This window comes from Homalodisca vitripennis, chromosome X, assembly GCF_021130785.1.
Source record: "Homalodisca vitripennis isolate AUS2020 chromosome X, UT_GWSS_2.1, whole genome shotgun sequence".
Lineage (NCBI taxonomy): Eukaryota > Metazoa > Arthropoda > Insecta > Hemiptera > Cicadellidae > Homalodisca > Homalodisca vitripennis.
This window is the reverse complement of record NC_060215.1, coordinates 100828809-100849672: the sequence shown is the minus strand read 5'-3', so window position 1 is coordinate 100849672 and position 20864 is coordinate 100828809. Positions and strand designations below refer to the sequence as shown.

The 20864-nt window shown below is 31.9% G+C and overlaps 1 protein-coding gene across 9 annotated transcripts in view; it reads left to right on the top strand.

Moving 5' to 3' along the window:
• Window positions 1–20864, top strand: part of LOC124369750 (glutamate-gated chloride channel) — a 645135-nt gene that overhangs the window by 544889 nt on the left and 79382 nt on the right. For all 9 annotated transcript variants that reach the window (XM_046827827.1, XM_046827822.1, XM_046827823.1 and 6 more), the window contains one exon: window positions 16312–16464. In XM_046827827.1, the coding sequence (XP_046683783.1) occupies window positions 16312–16464 (153 nt within the window). The remainder of the gene's footprint in view (window positions 1–16311; window positions 16465–20864) is intronic.

The following is a 20864-nucleotide window of genomic DNA, read 5'->3' as shown; positions in this document are numbered from 1 at the left end:
GGCTGTAAATGTGCTTTTGCATTTTAGTTGTTAAATTAAATCTTATTAGATATTGTTGATAATAAAGATTCAAGGCCACATGCTTCATGTATTTTTGTCTAAATCAAAGAAAGGAATGACAATTACATAGATAAAAAAACAAGGAAACAATTATTTGACCTAAATTTGAAGGATGTGATCTTGAATTTTCTCACTTACTTGATCAAGTAATAGTATGTATATCCTTCAGATGGCTTCTAATGTTTCAATACTGTCATTATTTGGTAGGTTGAAGTTGAACATCAAATAGATTTTCTTTCCATGTCCTTTACACTTGTTAAAACCAGCTGTTGAGACTCCAAACATAAAGCAATATTTATTTTTGTGTGTAAATTCATATTTTGTTAATATAAATATTAAATTGTATGATCCCTCTTATGAATGTAAATAAATCAATTTTAATGTCTCTTTTGCATAATTGCACTTCAGGAATTAAAATTAGCTTGGCTCTTTTCTCTCTCTGCTTATGCAGTTTCCAATCTTTAAACAAATCTTTGCTCTGCTTGGTTTTAATTTGCAAACACGATGAGTTTGTTGACACTATATCCCGTTAGCTCGGAATGGAACTGTAATGGTCTAGTATAAATCATAATAAATTATTACATTTTGATAAACAATACACCTCATCAGGTCAACTTGCAAGTAAATGTAAACGATTACATTTCGAGGTTAATATCCTTATTTTTAATGTAAATCTATAAAAGAACCTGCTCTGTTTTACCAAAAGGAGCAAGGTGTTATAAAAACCAAGTTACCAGTATGACACCATTTGTAAAAATTTAAGTGAAATATTACTACCCCATATGCTAGTACATCATGATTACTGCAACACAACAATTTTTTAAGAATCGTTAATCTATTTTGGGATCTATTACTGTAGTATAACTGACTAAATTTGTGTAATATATTATGTTCTGGTGTTATAATTTGATAATGTTGAATGACTCAATGTTTAAAAAGACATACAAATAACCAAGAGACTTGTTCACTTTCTCAATGGAATAGCTGTATAATCTTAAATTTTGGCACAGGGCAAACTTCGTATCAATTTGAAATTCTTTGATGTGGCAATTTACACAGTTTAAAATATTAAATATTAAATTATCCTCATGATTTGGTAATATTTTATTTACTGGAAATTGTATTTGCTATCCAGAAATTAATAGCAGTTTTTTAATCAGGGAATTTTATGATTATTGTTAACCCTGGAACTGGTGGTCGGATTTCTCTCAGAGGCTGAGTGTTTTTGGTAATAATAGTTTTGAAAATAAATAAACATATGTGAATGTTTTCCAGTATAAAAAATATCTTAATTATTATCATGCTCAAGTTGGATTATAAGTTTTTCAGTAGTTAACAATTTTGTAGTATTAACAAAAAACATATAAAAACACTTTTTTTTGTGTATATGTAACAATATTACATTTTAGGTCATATATTGCATTATAAATGTTTAAATGTTGTGTATCCAACCAAGCATTTAATTTAAATTGCATCTACTTTAGCCAAATTACTTTGTCCTCTTGCTATGACTATCATTTAGGTTGGAACATGGTAGAGAAAAGAGATTTATTATTGGATCAGGAATTATGTATTTGTCATTTAATTAGATTACAATTTGAGTTTTTAAGACAGCCATATAACCAGTATTTAATAGCTTAAATCAAATAATGCCTCAGCTGCAGGTACTTCATGGTGTGAGCTAATTTTCTATTTACATGAATTTAAGTGATGTCTCCATCCTATTAATCCATTTCTGACCACTTCCACTTATACTTTCTACTTTTCTCTTTTATCTGAATTTGTATTGTTAGTGATATTACAAAACAGTCCATAGCACAATCTTAATTTACTATTTTTCAAATTCCCTGTTTTATTTAACTGTTTCTACATTAAGAAACCCATCCTGTAATGTTATCTGATATGGAGACATTTCAAAGTAAAGTTTTATCAAAAAGGTCATCTATAAATCTTCAGTATAAAACTTGATTGAATGATATAGTAGATTATCATACACCATTCAATGACTGACTATTAGCTGTTGATAGTGGTACAATGTGACAGCCAAATCTAAACAATTTCAAACAAAATTAGATCAATAATATTTGGAATTGGAATGTTTTAAATCCAAATCAAAAATATACTGATCAACTTATACAAACAATTTTATGTTACAATTTATTTATAAGTTACTTACATTTTCTCCAATATATTTGTTTAAAGAAATTCAATAAACAATGATTAACAAGTCCGTTAGAAAGCAGCTTATAAAAGTAACAGAGTAAAAATTTGGACAAATCAGATATAACATACATAAGTTAATTTTTAAAGATTACAGTTTATTTTCCTCAGGTCCAGTAACATAAAAGTTTATGTAGAGAATCTTTAGCTGAAAATACTGTGTAAAAGCACATCAAAGCTATTTGTGATCTGTGAAGTAATGAGGTCAGTTACTTAAACTTTGCTGTGCACATTTATGAAGGCGATAATCATGCTTCATTGAGACAAATTTGGAAATGATGCACATCCAGGGCAAACTCACAGGGTGATTATTTGTTATACACAAGATGTTCAGAAATTCATAAAGTATTTTTGTTCAATTTGTTTCTTGTGGAAACAGCCAACTATCTAAGAGCTAAGAAAGAGTAAAACATTAAACAATTTATTACATTTACACTACTGTTGCTTGACTTGTTTTTTCTTTAATTTGATACTGAGTTAGCTGATAATAGTAGCATTGTTACATTTTGTAGCATCTTAGGATCAATCTTTACTCTTTATGTCAATAATGCTGTTGCACATATTATTGTAAACAATTTTTTTACGTTTTCCCAAATAAAATAATAAAGGATAACCCAACTGTTCCACCTTTCTAATTAAATCAAGAATTATGCTGTATAAAATTGGTTCCATTAGAAGCTTTATGTAGGCAACATGAATTACACTCATAGCCTAATTTTGGCTAGGAATGGTTCGTTTCTGTATTTTGTTCTCGGTAACAAGAAAATGCAAAAGCTTCTTTGTATATCATGTCTCAGGAGTGCATTACTCTTAAAATTGTGTTTTTTAAAGCTTGATCAAAGACTTTGCAGAAACTTGATCATTCTGCTTCAGAGATAATCTCTGTGATACCCAAAGATTTTGAGTCGAGACAATGGCTGATACTTAGATATAATAATGATGGAGGCTATTCAAGATGACCATACTTATGTGAACTGTTATCTGGCAAACCTTATTGACGAACCTTTGATGTACATAATAAACCTTTGCCTTAATGGTAGGGTGTTTTCCTCCATCTTAAAAATGGAGAAAATCACACCCATTCCTAAAAAAGGTAATATGGCCTTGTATGAAGACTATCGCCCTGTCCGTATCATACCAATATTGGCTAAGTCATGGAATCAATCTTGCTATGTCAAATACTGTTATTTCTTGAACTACATAATCTACTAAATAACTACCAGTACGGATTTATAAAAAACCACATGCTTAGCCACAGTGGACTTAGTAAGAGATGTGCTCCAGGGACTGGAAAATTGGTATAAGGTATCATTGAGCATCTTCAGCCTGTCAAAAGCCTTTGATTTAGTCCCCCACAATATATTACTTGCAAAGTTGGAATACTATGGTTTCAGTATAAAGGCTATTGCTTTCATTAAAGATTATTTCCAAGGGTGGCAACAGGTGGTGGATTATGAAGGTAACCTGTCAAATCCACAATATATTACACGAGGTGTGAAATAAAGATCGCTCTTGGGGCCAATCCTCTTTTTATTGTTTATAAACGTCATACCATACCACCTCAGCTTCTTATCAATATCCACATACCTCTTTGCTGATGACATAACTGTCCAAAGTGATGCAAGACAGGATGAAAATCTCAAAAATCACATTAAGCACGTTGAAAAAATAATAACAAACTGGTGCTCCGTAAACGGCCCCAAGCTAAATTCTGATCAAACCAAAAATTGTAGATATACTCCAGTATATAAAATTTACTGATGTGCAAATAACCTAGACTGGTATGTTGCAGCAATCAGAATATAAATATACATGCCATAGCTATTAGTACCACTGCTATTAGGAAATATTGTGTGTTGTCATCTGATGTATCATTTTTTTTTTTTTATGTGTCATTGTAAGGCTCATCAATAATTATGAAAAGTCGCAATCATTAGAGTTATCAAGCTGTTGTGCTTCACTGTTTCTTTCTCGTCATAACACTACATATACGAGGGCTGTTCAAAATTTATTAGTGGGGATGTGGATGGGACTGCCATGCAAGTGCATTCACGGTTTTGTATCATGACAAAGCTTTAGTCCCCGGCAGTCAGCCTAGTAGTGTAGACCTCTATGTTGTGCTTGGCGGTTTTTATCAAGTTATAAAATGACAGAAAAACTTGAGCAGTGTTACTGCATTACAGCTTGGTGATTCACCATTGGAAACAATTAGCAAGATTCAACAGACTTTTGAGGAGTCTGCCATGAGCAGTACTCGAATAAAAGAGTGGTACGATTGATTAAAAATGGTCAAACATTAGTGGAAAGTGAATCACGTTCAGGCAGGTTTAATTTTAACCGAGGATTTGAAAATGAAAAGAGTGTCCATAAAATTTGTTACAAAGTTGCTGACAATGGAGCAAAAACAACTTCGCCTTGAAATTACACAAGACATGCTGGACAGTGCAAATAGTAACCCTGACTTTCTGAACAGAGTAATCACTGGTAATGAATCCTGGATTTATAGATACAACCCGTAAACCAAAATGCAATCATTGCAGTGGAAACACATGACATCTCCAAGACCAAAAAGCATGGCAAGTTTGCAGCCAAGTCAAGGTCATGTTGACAGTCTTCTTTGACTCACCATCACAAAAGAATACTATCGAGGTTCTTCGTCGCTTACATGATGCTGTGCAACGCAAACAACTGAATCTGTGGGCAACAAAAACTTGGCAGCTCCTTCACGACAATTCACCTGCCCACTCTGAACATCTAATTCAGAGTTTTCTCACTAAAAACACTTGGTTCGCTAAGTCCCGTACTCCCTCGACATGGCTCCCTGCAATTTCTGTCAATTTCCTAAGCTGAAAATGCCCCTGAAAGGAACTCGATTTCGAAAAAGAAAAGACATTAAACAGAATATGACGGGTGAGCTTACCAGCATTCCAAAAGATGCCTTTCAGAAATGTTTTTAACAGTGGCAGAAGCGCTGGGAGAAGTGTGTACATCACCAAGGAGACTACGTTGAAGGGGATTAGAAGTTTGTAGCTCTAGTTCAATAAGTGCACTTTTAATTAACAAAAGTCCGATACTCTTTGAACAGGCCTCGTAATTTGTTTGTACTCTTCACAGCTGTTCAAAAGAATATTTTACTAGGTTTTGAAAATTGTTCTGTATTTTTACACATCTTTTATCACTGAAAAATTATTTTAGTTAGTCAAATCTGGTGTGGGCTCTATGGGCACTAAGACGAAAAGCTGAGGAAACTTTTACTGCAGACACTTACATGTATAAGGTTTTCTGTGCGATTTTCTAATAAGCACTATGGATTATGGATGTTTATTTATCAAATAGAGTGACCTACTATTTTGAAGCAATATTGGAACCAAGAACAAAATCAAAGAATCAAAAATGACACTGACCTATCCATGAGAGTATATTTTTTATTTATTCCTCTCCAGCACACAAAACTTGAATGGCTTGACTGCTAACCATCTTCTTTTGAAAAGTCTTGCACTCTAGCGGCAATATCCTAAAATAGTATAGTTGTTTCCACTATAAGACTACTGTTGTATATTCTTCTCTGTAATAACATTGTATTTTTAAAATTTTATTTCCTCAGTAGAAAACAAGGCAGGACTGAGTCATAACCTTCGAACTTTTGGAGTCCAATTTTTAAATTTGAGTTTGTGATAATTTGAATGAATTTTGTAATACTTGCGTTGAGAATGCAATAAGAAGCGACTGGACCAGCAAGCAGTGCTTTACTACGTTCTGTAATCACTTGTGTTTCATTATGTATCATAAAAAATGAGTGGTTATTACTCAATATAATCTTGTTAGTTTTATAGTTTATTTAAAAGTATTTTTATTGTTAGCGTTGATTAATAAATAATAAAACAATTTGGAATAACCCATGGGAGTCATGTTTACGGCGAGTCATGTTCCATATCATTAGTAGCACGGTGGTGTAGGTGCCTGGAAGTTTTATGAGCAGGAGAGGGTTAATTTTCATACTTTTTAGACATTACTATATACTTTTCAAATTTAAATTTAAATTGCTTTCTGCATTCCTTATCTGAGTAGTATTTTATTGTACCTTATTGTACTGTTCATTAATTGCTTATTTCAAAAACGAGCAAGCATAACTTTTTTAGGATCTAAATAACTCATACACCTCAGAAATTCTCTAACTGGCCAGTGGTACTTGACCAGTAAAAATCTCGGAGTGTATTTAAATTAGAATGCAATTGGTAAAATCAAAAATATCGGACTATCTCAATATTGTACTTTTGTATTAAAACTGTAACCTACCAACAAATCCTACAAACAATATTATAAGCACTGTTTAGAAAACCTTAATCAGTAAATCCAGCCCTCAATTTAAAGAAAACAGTGTAACAAAAAATGTAAAATATGAGAAACATCAGAAAAACAGTTTTTACATTTTCTGAACATATTGTGTATTACATTTCAGAATAAAAGGACAGAATAAAATCAATTTCAAGCTATAATCATATTATTCTACTGCAGACACACTGAACTAGTTGGTAATAAGTAATGGAAGAGGAATATAATACTTAAAACTCACTGTAGTATTAGTTTTTTTTTACTAGAAAAATCAAGGAAATGGGTTTAGTTGTAAGATAAATAAGTGGTATTAATATTGACAGTTGCAATACAATGTAATACATTTCTTACATCACTACAACGTATTTTATTCTATTCTATTATCTCCTTAAAGTTTAAAATACTTATGTTATTGGACTAGAAGTCTTAATATATGTGATGAGATTTATTCCATCAGTATTTTAATTTTATTTGTTGATAAATATTAAGAAAATAAAACTTTCTCAACTAACACTAATACACTAATTGAGTAATGTAGTAATTGTGAATTTCAGTAAATAGTAGATTCAACAATCTTAAAAATTTAATTTATCATGCTTTGAGAATCAACTTATAATTTTATTTGTTTTCAATATATTACTGTTTTTAACTCAATCCAAGTCACACTATCTCGCATAGCCACAGATCCTTCTGGACATACTGGACATGTGTATTGTGTAATCCTTTACAAAGTGGTCAAATAAACAAATCCATAAAATGTAAAAATTTCAGATGAAAATATTTTAAATAAAAAAAAGTATAAATGTATAAAACAGTCCTTATTTAAAGTTTGTTTTTCGGTAATGAAGGATTTCTAGAGCATTTCTACCAACATTTGTCATTATCAAATTATACAAAACTAACAGAACACTATGTTTTTGAGACCTGGCATATCATTTGTCTCTCGAATAAGACGATAACCTAACACTTAGGATTGCAGACTATATTAATTTTTGGTAGGTACATACCGAAATACTATCACATGCCAGAGTGGGGAATCTTAACAAACAACTTGTATTTCACAAAAGATATCATGGAAATATTTACTAAATAAAATTAACAAATAAAAAATATAATAGCAAAGTAGCTGATGTCTTTCATCTGTCAAAATGTTTGTTGCTACCAGCTTGTGCGAGCATACCTTTAAAGTGGCTATGCTCGCTTATGCCTTGACTGATTTCATTGATCAAAGTACTATTGGAATTGTAATTAAAATTCCAAAATAGTTTGTATCTTGTAAATTTATTGTAACAATTCTAGTTTTTTTGTTATTTGACTATAAAAATGCTCAAAAGGTGTCATTTGTTAATATTAAAGCAAATTAATCCATTATTGTTTTAAATTTTCCCCTTATTAATCTCACTGTATGTGCAAAATTTGGCATCTGTAGCTTTACTAGTTCTACAGACAATACATTTTTCATAACAAATATAAAATGGTGGCTAGAGGTTAAACAACACATTTCTTTACCTATATTTATAGGACATTGTTTGTTTGAAATGATGAGTACTATCAGCTACAGAAGTTAGTGACATCCCTTTCTGAACACTCTGTATATAAAATAATAAATTAATCTATTAACAGTTAGTTGCAGTTTAACTGTTTTTTAACGTAAGCTTAATATATTTTAAAAATTCAAAGAAATATCACAGCACACTATGTTTTAATTAACTTTAATTTACCTTATTTCTGAGTTGGTAAAAATATTCCCATGTTTAACTGCATAGGGACAAAGAGAAAATGAAAATTTCTGTCAACAGCTCTGGCTAACAGTATACTAGTTTTATTATTAACTACAACTGTTTATTTCATTATTAACAACCTTCACATATAAGTTCCATTCAGTAACAACACTTCATTGTAGGTTAATAATAAATCATTGATGCAAACATCTATGTTAAATTTGATAAATAAACTTTTTTCTGGAGTATTTTAAGCATGTTTTGATTAGCTTGCATGAAGCATCTTCAGCTAGTAATTATCATGCTTTTTATCTTGGTGGTATTGTAATGGGGAAATTGTGCTTCAGTAGTGATATGTAGTCTATGCAGCACGAATTTTTGATTGCTGATTAATAGTAGGTACCTTGAATACAGTAATTAGTTTTAAGTCTCAAAACTGAGATATATTTGATCAACTAGTTTTCATAAGTAGTCCTGAATGTAGAACTTGAAAGTAAATTATTATTAAGTATCCACTTTTGCTAATATTGTCACATTTGTAATGTTGTTTTACAGCCATTTAAATATGGTATAGTGAGCAATTAAAATTATAGAACATTAAATTGCTCGAACTTTCAGGGATACATAGGAGTGAAAACCTATTATCCCACCAAGTAGTCAGACTATTATGACTATTGCTGTATTTTCAGAAACTTGCTGTAAACTAACACAACACTCACTACACAATGAACAGTGGTATACGTAACAAATCCAAACATACAAAGTTCAATGTAGATATATCATAAATTAGTATAACTTCTGTTTTATAAAATATTGAAAAGAAATAAAAATTAAGTGAAAACCTCAATACACATGTTATATCTGAAGGAAGTCCACAGTATAGATGTAAAGATCTACAGTATAGGTGTAGGGAATCTCATGAAAAGTATTTTTAAAACTTTAAATATATGTATTACCTTTCTGTTTGTATGAGAATGTTTTCCAGTTGCAGGATAATATCTCCATACCTAATGTTCTACTAAAAGGTGTAGCTTCTATTTATTGGAGTAATTCTAATTTTTACAGTATATTTTTGACAGAGTAAAACAATAGTCTGGAAGCCAAGAGTAAATTTGTATTGTATAAACACACAACATAGTTTTTCATGAAATCGTTATAGCAATTTTTCCATAAAAGAAGAAATCAATTTTCATCTTATAACAATCCCAGTTTCACTCAGCCAAGGGGGGGGGGAGTAGATTGCTCAAAAATCTTAAGTTGCTTTATGTCCAATGGACCTTAAGTATTCATTCATATAAACAACATATTACAGGGCGCCACCTTGTTTCGTCATAGTTTAAATCCAGGCCTGAACAAGGAAAAGGCCTAAGGGAATAAGTAATGGTAGCCAAAATCAGCTGAGGTCCAGTCTGCCAGAGAGTCCTTAAATTTGTTTTCTTGGTTTAAACACACACAAAAAAATACTAATACTAGAAAGACAAAAATCCTAAATTGTTAAAGAATTCTTTAAGTTGACTTTGACTGTATAAGTTATAAACTAAGTATACAAGTTCCCAAACTAATTCTCCCAATTTAATTTAAACTGAAAAAAAGGCAAGGTCAGTCTACATAGAAATACAGGTTTTTAATTAATCAAGTCAAAGATTTTCTACTACCATTTATTCCAAGATCCTCAGATTAAGTGAATTCACAAGTACTCCGAAAGCATGAAATAGGCCCTATTAAATGCCTACAACCATTAATGGTGGACCAAAGATTTGATTCAAATTTATACCAGTGTCACCATTATTAATCCAAGAAAATATGTTTAACATGAGATAAATCAAGTTATAATCTGAGATAAAACTCAATACTAAATACAATAGCTTAATATTTGTACAAATACCTTGGGTGGCCACCACATACTGAAATAAACAAGTTAACTATATAGATTATTATAACTAACATAATATACAAATCTTACACACTATACACATAAATAAATACACAATAAACAGTTAATAATATGTAGTATAAGGGATATCCCAGTAATAATTGTAGACAGTTCCAATATTGACGTCCATACACTGCTACAATAGGCCCACAGGTTCTCACAGTTGTAAGGGGTCAGGCTCACAAAAAGTCCCAAAAATATTATTAATTTACATCCTCAGGTGGGAGGTAAGATTTGAAAGCCCCACCATTATCCCTTCAATGTGTAAACTGAAACTAACAATCATAAGTTCCCCATACTATTTCAGATTATTTGGCATTGGCCGGCAAAGTGAAAATAATGAATAGTCCTTCAGAATAAAAGTATTTCCACTTATCGGTACAATGAGCCCCGCCAATAGTCTATGAGTAGGCCTAGGTAGATAGTGGGTAAAGGCAGGCAACCAGGCAGCTGCGCTAAAGGCCAGTAGGTAGGCCAGTGGGTAGTGGGTCTCACAAGCCGGAATCAGCTCCCAAAATATCCCTGAGCATACCAAGAGGGAATAGAAATTTGCTAGACTACACATTTCAACATAATGATGACTAGCATAAATAATAAAATAACACCAATCAGTAGAATAATCTTTTTGGGAAAACAACATTACTAGCATGGTACAATCCATCTACTACATTAAAATTTTCCTTTTTAACAATAGTTTATTTTAAATAAAGACTTTTCTGTATTTAAACATTGAAAAATAATTTCTAAGCAATAAGATTTCATGTAAATTGCCATTATTTGAATTTAATAACAATTGAGTTCAAACATTAAATAGATGGATTAAAATAATCAAAGTTCAAGACTTAATCATTATTGAAATTTTTCATTACAGGAATATTTAAATATTTTCATCCTCTAAATTCACTCTGTACAATTAAACAAAATGTGATGACATTAAAATTGTACAGCATTAAAGGTAAGTAAACCAATTCTTAAAGCTTAAGGCTGAAGTGTAAAAATTACATTACAAAAATGTATCAAACAGTTACAACATTACACAATGGACAATATAACAGGTTACATGATTCCATTATCTACGGAATTTTGTCTGTTAGGTTTTCTAATAAATTTATCTTTTAAATTAAACAAAACACAAAACCCTGAATATAATAATTAATTACAAACATATAGACACATATTTTCTTGGACATTAACACAATATTTTATCATAAAAAGCAAATCAATGAATAATCAATAGACATTTTATTTCATGTAAATTTCAGGAATAAACCTTCCTTGTCTCTGTCCATATTTAAATTCATTTATGACATTAAATTATTTTACAGTTATTTTTATACCAAGCTATTGTCCATAACATAAGTTATTTTTGTCCATGAGCCTTTATTAACAAATTACATTTATCAGAATTAACTCTCATCTTAGCTTAATAAAATCCTATAAGAGCAAGGAAGGAGCACAGGCACGAGAAGCTTTCTGTTCCAATCTTCTGAAACTACTACTGTAGACGGCAGTGATGCAGAGTCATCCAAGAGCAGGAATAATCAAGGCAAGAGTAGTTGAATTGTAGTTTGGCCAACTGGTGCTGCAGCAATGTTTACTAACCCAGCTGATAAGAACTAACACAGGTTGATCAGGCCTGTGACCTACTTGCAGACAATTAACTACCTTGATAACTTGATTTTGTCCATCAGTGAACAATAATTGCATTCTTGAGGTTGAATATTATTATTTTGAAAATAAACACTACAATCTATATTAATTTTAGAATAAAAATGGGAGGGTAACAAAAAGCTCAAAAATATCAAACCATAATTATTTTCTCATATTATATTGTTTAGCACGACACTATTAAAACCAACCATGATACATTAAATAACAGTGATCACCTTCAGCCAATGAGATGAAGAGTCTGAGGTCCCAATTTTCAGCCAAATAATAGGTAGTTAATTGAGAGTAATGATTGTTGTGTAGTAAAGTTTTATGTGGTTACTTGCTAACTTACAGATATAAATTATCAGCTATATGCAGATGTGCTATGGGTTTAAATTTGGTACACTAGTGAAAGTTTTGGAGAAAGAAATAATCTTAGGTTTTAAACATATATTCTTTCCAACTATTTTTATAGATGCTACTATATTCCAACACAAACGTTCCCTCATTCCTGATGCATTACTACGCAATCTGTGTGTGTGTAAAACGGACAAAAACTTTCAAGGCTACTCTCAGAAGGAGACATGTTTTGCGACCATGTACTATAATATATTAAAGTAAATTTTTCAATCTCTCTCAATATCCTCAAAATGGTACTGGATATCTTCGATCGTAAACATATTTGACAAGGCCCCAAGTACATTGTAAATACTCCAATTTCCCCAGTAATTTGTTTTGTTAACCTCAAGACAGCATTAAGAATATGCCCACTTCACCAACATCCCTGCTTCAAAGTGGTATTAGAAATAACAATAGCTTCATTACGAATCATATATTGATAGCCTCAAGACAGCCTTGGGAACATGCCCATTTCACCAACATTCCTGCTTCAAAGTGTTATTGGAAGTAACCATAGCTTCACCACCAACTCTATCTTGCCAGTCTCAAGACAGCCTTGGGGGAATATAACGACTGTAGCTATTAAGTATACCAGTATTATCAAGTTCTTCATTCCAAGTAATAAAATATAGGTATAAATTTAATTACAAATTGTATGATTTATCGCTGTCAAATAAACTCAAATTACCTAAAATGGCCCAAACAGTGTACATAAAACATTTTGGAAGTTGTAGCTTTAAGGTTGACTAGTAAAAAAAACAAGTGTTTTCACATAAATCTGGTATTGTGTATTTACGCGTATGTTCACATGCGTGTGCATGTGTACAAATATAAGTATACTTAGCAAATTATCCATTTTTTGTACGTCTGTATACTAATTAAATACCTGAAAAGTTTGTTTTTTTATTTCCATTTTGTGTTTACTGCAAAAGATAGGCAATGTATGGTGTGTGAAAATATTCTCGAAATAGTTCTGTTGCAAACAGTCAGTTTTAAGTGTTCATAGTTAGGACATATACAATCTCAGAAAAATTACTGTGCCAAAACTAATATGGCTGACAGTAAATTTCTTATGAAAAATTCCTTTATCGATTTTAATGAAAAACAAATTTGTGTGCTTATACAATGCAAATTGGCGCTCAGCTCCTGGAATATATCTGTGCTTATCGACATATGTTTGTTTTTATTTAAAAGTGAGAATCTGCACAGTAGCTTTAAAAATGTACCACAGAGAGTCGTTAGGGAATATTGTTTTTTGTAAAAGAGGGAATCATTGAGTGTTTAAGGAGATTTGAGAAAACTAAATTATGAGATAAACTAATTAAGACCGCTATAGAGCAGCAGGTCAATAAAATAATACTGTGATTAGATCCCTTTGCTTTGCATTTAAAAGAACTAGCCATAAGAGTGAAATGAGTGTGATAGTTCTCTTATGAAATGTATCTAAAATAAAGGTACTCACTTGGTCTATATCCCCACTCTCTCTATTGTAGATTGTTTACTTGGAACTACTAAGTGAATGTGAGAAGCTAATACCTGTTTAAACAAGATAGGCTTCAAAGATCAAACACATACACAATGAAAAAACCAATAATGAGAGCTAAAACTATAATGCATGTTTGTTTTTAAAGTCAGCTGAGTGAGATTTGGAAAACCATAACATAGATTGTTGGAGTTTTCTACTTTAAATCTTAACTCTACATCTGTGAAATGCATACAGACAGGGGTTACTTAACATTGTTACATAAAGTATTTTTCATAGGAAATGTAGATTACTATGACTTCTAGATTTAATACTATCTAAATTCATGAAAGTTTTCATATACAGGGTGCAGACGAATTTGTTTTATTCCAATATTTCGCTCATGGCATTTAAAACAAATGTTGTCAAAAAAAAGTACATTGCATTGGCATAATTTTTCCAGCAGAGCCTGGGTTTTCATGGGAGTATTAACATAGAAATATTGGTGTAACCAATGTATTAGCAGAACTGGAAGGGCAGAAGGTTGTTGGCAAAACCGGTGTCTTCCCTATTTAGCCATAGACTGATGAATTAAGATTGCTATGAATTCAATGCTATACTAAGGCTTGAGAGAAAAAGAAGGTTGCAAGGCAAGTCATTCAATACCTAACTGAATAAGGACTACAAGTGCTAGTTACAATTTTTATGAGTATAATAAATCAATATCATAAAATATATCAAGGTGATTATTTTCAATTTCAAATTTAAAAATTGTTTAGTAATTATTTGAAATTTAAGGAATGTGAGACTTTTTTAATTCGATGAATCTGTGGATCAGTATTTCTATCACTTCCATTATAACTTTGAACATACCATAACAGTGGCACAATGAGGAGAGGACCAGTATAAATAAGATCAAGTTAAATACATTTTAAGTATGAGTGAGTTCACATGAGGGTGTTTTAATTAGGAACCAATCACACATAATTTTTATGCCTAAGCATACCACTGATTCAAGGTCAGCCAATCTCACTGGCTCTCTACTGTTTTGCTATGTTGCATCCTTCAGTCTGTGTTGGTTGTTTGGTTAGTGCATTGTTTGCGTCCATTTAAAGTAATGATCCCACCTGCTGTAAAGTCCATAACACCATTCAGTTTTGAATATAAAAAACATTCCTAACTGCTGGATATTATCGACACAATATTAAATGGTGAGGAGGTAACTTAAAGTGATTGTCAATAAATTTGGAGAAATACTTACAATCATTAGTTTCACAATTTGTGAAACCCCCTCTCATTCTCCTGCGTGACACTCTACAGCAACCTTGTGGCAATGACAACAACACAACCAAATAATTTTCTAGTGGAATAACTGAATCACCCATCCTACAGTTCTGATTTAACATCCTAAAATTTAATCTTTTCCAGAAGTTATGTAGTTTCTTTTTAGAGAGTGATTAAAAAAGGATGATGTATTACTGATTTGTTGTTGAATGAACAGGCAAAACAGTTAAATGACAATGAAATTTAAAAGCTGGGGCTGTGACAACAAATATTTAAATTAATATTGACTTTGTTATGGTTAAAATAAAGTTTTTAAGTTCTAATTTTAAATGTTCTTATTTAAAAATGTATTCTTACGTGTTGTATGTTATTAATTAGTTTCCATTTGAACTTGTACTGTAACAATACAGAATTTAAGAATCCCCTTTTAATTGATAATATCATTTAAAATACAATAAACCACTTTATATGGAATTTGATACATTAAGTTCAGTTTGTTTTGAGGGAATTATGTAATGTATAACCTATGTTTAAAAGAGTGTAGGAAACAGCTCTAAATATTTAAACTGAAACTCATATCTTGAGAGACATCAATACAGTAGAAATAACAAAATAAAAATCCAGTGAAATTTGCAACAAAAACTTGTCTCCCTATGGAAAATAGTTTACATTTAAAATTATATTGTGGTTTAAAAAATAAACAGTTTGCTTCCAAAACATAAATGCTGAAATTTTAATTATATGTTCCTAGAAATGTCTTATAGATAAAATACACATTGTGTATTGTTTCTTCCCTAAAAGAGTTTTTTTATATATTATACCAACAAGGTGTTTTTAACTTTCACTCTGTTTTATTTGAAGACTGAAATATGGTACAGGCATATAATTTACAAAATTTGTTTTTATTTTGAAGTTTAATTACAGTTTTTAGAACGTCAAAAATGAGGCAACAAATACCATGGCATGCGTCATGGGTTATTATCGCATATTTAAAAAAAGTAATGTAAAAATTGTTCTATTGAAAGTGACATTTTGAGTTAGAGTTAACTCAATATATAGAATGTTATTAAATATATACCAGTAGTAGTGATATAGTATTGATAGTAAACAATATTATTGACTCAGTATTTAACATAATTATATGCTAGACATTCATCTATTATTTGTGAACAGAATATGGTAGGCATGATATTAATTGAGTATTTTCAAATCGTTTTTGGTGTTATTTCTAACTGATCGTTTGTTCACAGGCAACTACAGCTGCCTGAAAGTGGATCTCATCTTCACGAGAGATCGAGCCTTCTACTTCACTACAGTTTTTATACCAGGCATTATTCTGGTAACTTCTTCGTTCATCACTTTTTGGTTAGAATGGAACGCCGTTCCAGCTAGAGTTATGATAGGTGAGTGTTTGTTTACTAATTTTTAACTCTTAATAAATATATTACACAGTTTTGATATTCTTGTATTCATATTGTGTTATTTCTTTTTGTTACAAAAGTTTAAGTTTAATCGTCCTACCCATGACTAAACAAGCCCCTTCCTTATGTGTAAATTATTAAAAATCTATAATTTTGGGGTTTAGTTTCCAATTTTAGTTGAAATATGTAATACCCAAAGCTCGAGTATAAAATTATATTTGTGGACCTTATTACTTGCTAATAAAATAAAACAAAACTTCACTTGATTTGAAAATAAATGACTTTATAAAACAACAATGAAACTAAAAATGGTAACACTTCTCAATAAGACATTTTAATGAAATAGAAAACTAGTCACTTTTAATAAAATTACTCAAAACAAACAATTAAAATAAAAATACCTTTCACACAGTTTTTGGCACATTACTGATATCAATTTATTTGTCTATATATATATATATATATATATATATATATATATATATATTTCAAAAATTTTTCTTGAGAGCACCTACGGACAAAAACAACAAATTACAAGAGGCTTCAACAATCTTACGCGATTTAGAACAGATTGTAAAATGGGCAAACTATAACTTTGGTTTAGCTAATTTACATTAAATAATAGGGGCACCTAAAATAATCGAAAGGTGAGAATCAATATACCTTTTAGCAATCATAATCAGTAGTTCACTTACTCTGTACTATCCATTCACGGTCAAGGTCGCCTCAGCTCAGTTGCAGCGCTCGTATGTCCTATTACTTGGTATGTTCAAGTCAGACTGGCCCTAGAACCCTAGAAGAATATTATAGCCGAGCAAGTTTCAACTCGTGTTACAGATAAGTAAGTCGCTCAGCTCGCTCACCCCCCGACCCCCTGGACAGCCGCGGCCCGGATGCGAACAAGAACAAATCACTCAATTTGCACATTGACTCTGGGAGCATATTTTCCAAGGGTAATTGCAGTAAAGCAAAACCAAATTATGCCCCATAGTTTACTTTACCATTTACGGTAATGTATTATGTATCGGGTGTAACTTCAGATATTTAAGTTTTTGCAAGTACAGCTGTATCATCAAGATAGCTGAAAAAGTTCCAAAAAACTCTATTTATTTATTCAGTCAAAGATTCTTTTAAGTACTATGATTTAATGTCAATAAAAACATTAGTTCTCATTAATAACATATGACATGCTGTGCTTCTTATTATTGGACCAAATGATAAATGCCCTAAGGCAGAGGTTCCCAAACTTTTTTGGCCCACGGCTCCCTTTGAGTACAGACATGGCTTTGCGGCGCACCTAGTATAATTTATCCGTTTTGCATTGCACTTACATTACAATAATTAAATTTTTAGTATAAAAATTTAATAGTTATTTGTTATTATACTTTACGTAGCATTGTTAATAAGATTGTTATTACTTTTTTAACAACAAACCAGGTTTACCTTGTTCTTACAACGGTAAAAAACATCATTGAACACACAAAAGTTGGATTGTACTTGATTTATTGCAAACAAATGTAATTATAATAACTTAAAACAACCATAAGAAAAACACGACTCCCTTTATAAGAAAATTCTATAATAGAAATGAAATGCTAACTTGAAAAATATTATACATAAATAACAAAGTCCATAAGTTTCTGTTTCAATGGGACGGATGCGCTTGTTTGTGTTTTATAAGCTCATTGTACCTGGGTGTAAATTTTGATATAGCAACCCGAATTTCCTTTTCAATGTTAAGCTTTGCTCTATACTTGGATTTTATCACTGCAACAGCGGAAAAACCACACTCGCAAAGGTAAGAACTTACAAATGGAATAACTGCACGCAAAGCCTTTTTGCTCAACAGTGGAAATTCGTTTTCAATACCATTTCAAAACTCAAACAGGGATTGGGACTGAAATTTTGATTTCAATGACAAGTCCGTTGAAATGTCAATTAGCTGTTCTGCTTCTTCATTGCTGAAGTTTTCAGGCATTTCAGTTTGAAAAGGGTCGTTTACCCACTGTTGCGCTTTGATTTCATCTTTTGGCAGGTAGTCTTCAAAATAACTTTGTACTCTAGACAAGTGCTGAGTCAATATTGTTTTCATTTCTTCTTTCAGAGTAAGATCGTTTTCTTTAAGAAACTGATTCAAAGTTGAAAACATCGAACAATCTCCATTCTTCAAACTTTTTTCCCAAAGCAAAAGTTTCTTCTTGAATGCTTCAACTTTACTGGTCAATTGAAAAATATCCGTATTGTCCCCTGCAAAGACTTGTTAAGAATGTTCAAACGTTCAAAAATATCTGTCAGGAACGCCAGTTTAAGGAGAAAACTTTCATCAATAAACATATCAGCAAGAGCATTATTGTCTTCACTCAGAAAAATGTGGATTTCTTGCCTCAGCTCAAACAATGTTAGCAAAGAATTGCCCAGAGATAGCCATCGAGCACTGCTATAGTACAAAAGCGACGAGTGTTGAGCGCCTGTGTCATCACATAGTTTAGAAAAAAACCGGGCTTTCATTGGTCTTGTTTTGATAAAATTTATACTTGGATCACGGTTTTTATAACTGCACTTAACTCTGAACTGAACTTTGCTGCTGCCAGTGCTTCTCGGTGTATAATACAGTGTGTCCAAACAGCGTTTGGGGCTTTTTCCTGAATGCGAGATTGCAGTCCTTGGTAGTGGCCTGACATTGACCGGCCTCCATCAGTACACACCCCAACACAGTCTTCCCAGTTAATATCATTCTCCGCCATAAAATTGTTAACAATATCAAACAACTCTTTACCAGAGGTGCCTCCTTCAATTTCCTTACAAAACAACAAATCTTCTATCAACTGGTTTTCATTCACATACCTAACGTAGCAAATTAAATTAGCGTCTTTGTGACTGTCAGTAGCCTCGTCTAATTGAATTCCGAACTCTTTACCTCTCAAACTATTTATAAGCTGGTTGTTAATGTCCTCAGATATGTCATCAATCCTTCTGCTTATTGTATTGTTTGACAGATGAATTTTAAGAAGCTGCTTCTCTGCATCCTCGCCAATCATTATCTTAGCCATGTCAACGGCAGCTGGTAAAATAAGCTCTTCCGCAATTGTGTGAGGCTTTTTGCATTTTGCAATGTGATATGCCACTTTGAATGAAGCTAAAAGTGCATCGCTGTTAGCTTTGGAATGTTTAGAAAAAGAAGCCTTTTGTTTTACTGCCTCAGTTTCCTTTCTTTCAAAGAACTCTCTTGGTTTCCCTATCAAGTTTGAGTGGACAGTTTCTAAATGCCGTTTTAGTTTACTAGGCAGCATAGATTCGACTGATAAAACCTTCATGCAAACAACACATTGCGGGCGCTCTTCATTATTAATTTCAATACAAGAAAAACCAAAATCTAAATACTTATCGTCATATTTTCTGTATTTTGGTTTACGGCTTCCCTCAGCTGCCTCGGCATCGCTCTTTGCAGAAGTTGACACGGAATCACTACTTTGTTTACTTCCTTGTTCAGTTTTATTTTAAGATAAGAATCTTTTATTTTTAAAGAACAATATAATAACCAACACTAAATAAACTGAACAAAACTACAACTTCACTACTTTGATTATTTACTTCACTTGTGCGACTGTCACACTGTGTAAACATAAACCCGCCACTTAAATCTAAAACATAAGCTCAACAGAATCTAGACTGCAAGTAGTAGTAGCAGACTGTCCGCCGGGAACGTACGACCATTTTCGAAAATACACGAAGGTATAGTAGAGAATTTATAGCATGACCGGTGACTTCGAGATGCGCCGTAGGCAAAAACGGAACTAAAGTGGTGGGGGGTGGAGCGGCTCAGTCTGTTGCCGTATTTAGCCTTGTGAACTTCGGTCTCCAGTCTTCTATACGTGCCGCCCAAAAAAACATTCGCTTGTGCCAATTCACGAGTTGTAATACAATTTGTGAATTAATTGCGTTGTGCTCATTACGTTTTAAGTAAAGAGTTTGAGATGGATTTTAATGTAAAAAGTAAAATTGGAGGTAGAAAGGTTATACACGGCCAAGCAAGAGAAGTGCTTCCCATTTTATAAAACGGGAAGCAGAAACCAACACACTTATAAATTTGAAGAAATTTCAACAGCGTGTCGTAGAGGCAACTGGAATTTCTGAAAGTACGCTGAGACGAATTTTGAAGGAGGAAAACAAATAAGTCCAATTGGCAATTCTTTTAGTACGCCCAACAAAGTAAGAAAACGCAAACATACTAAAAGTAATCTAGACAATTTTGATTTGGGTGTAGTTCGAAGAACAATAAATAATTTTCATCGACAACGGGGTTTTGTTATGTTAACTATTGCGTGTGGATCGTTGGCGTTATTGTTATTTTAAGTATACATCATTAAATTAACTTGATACAA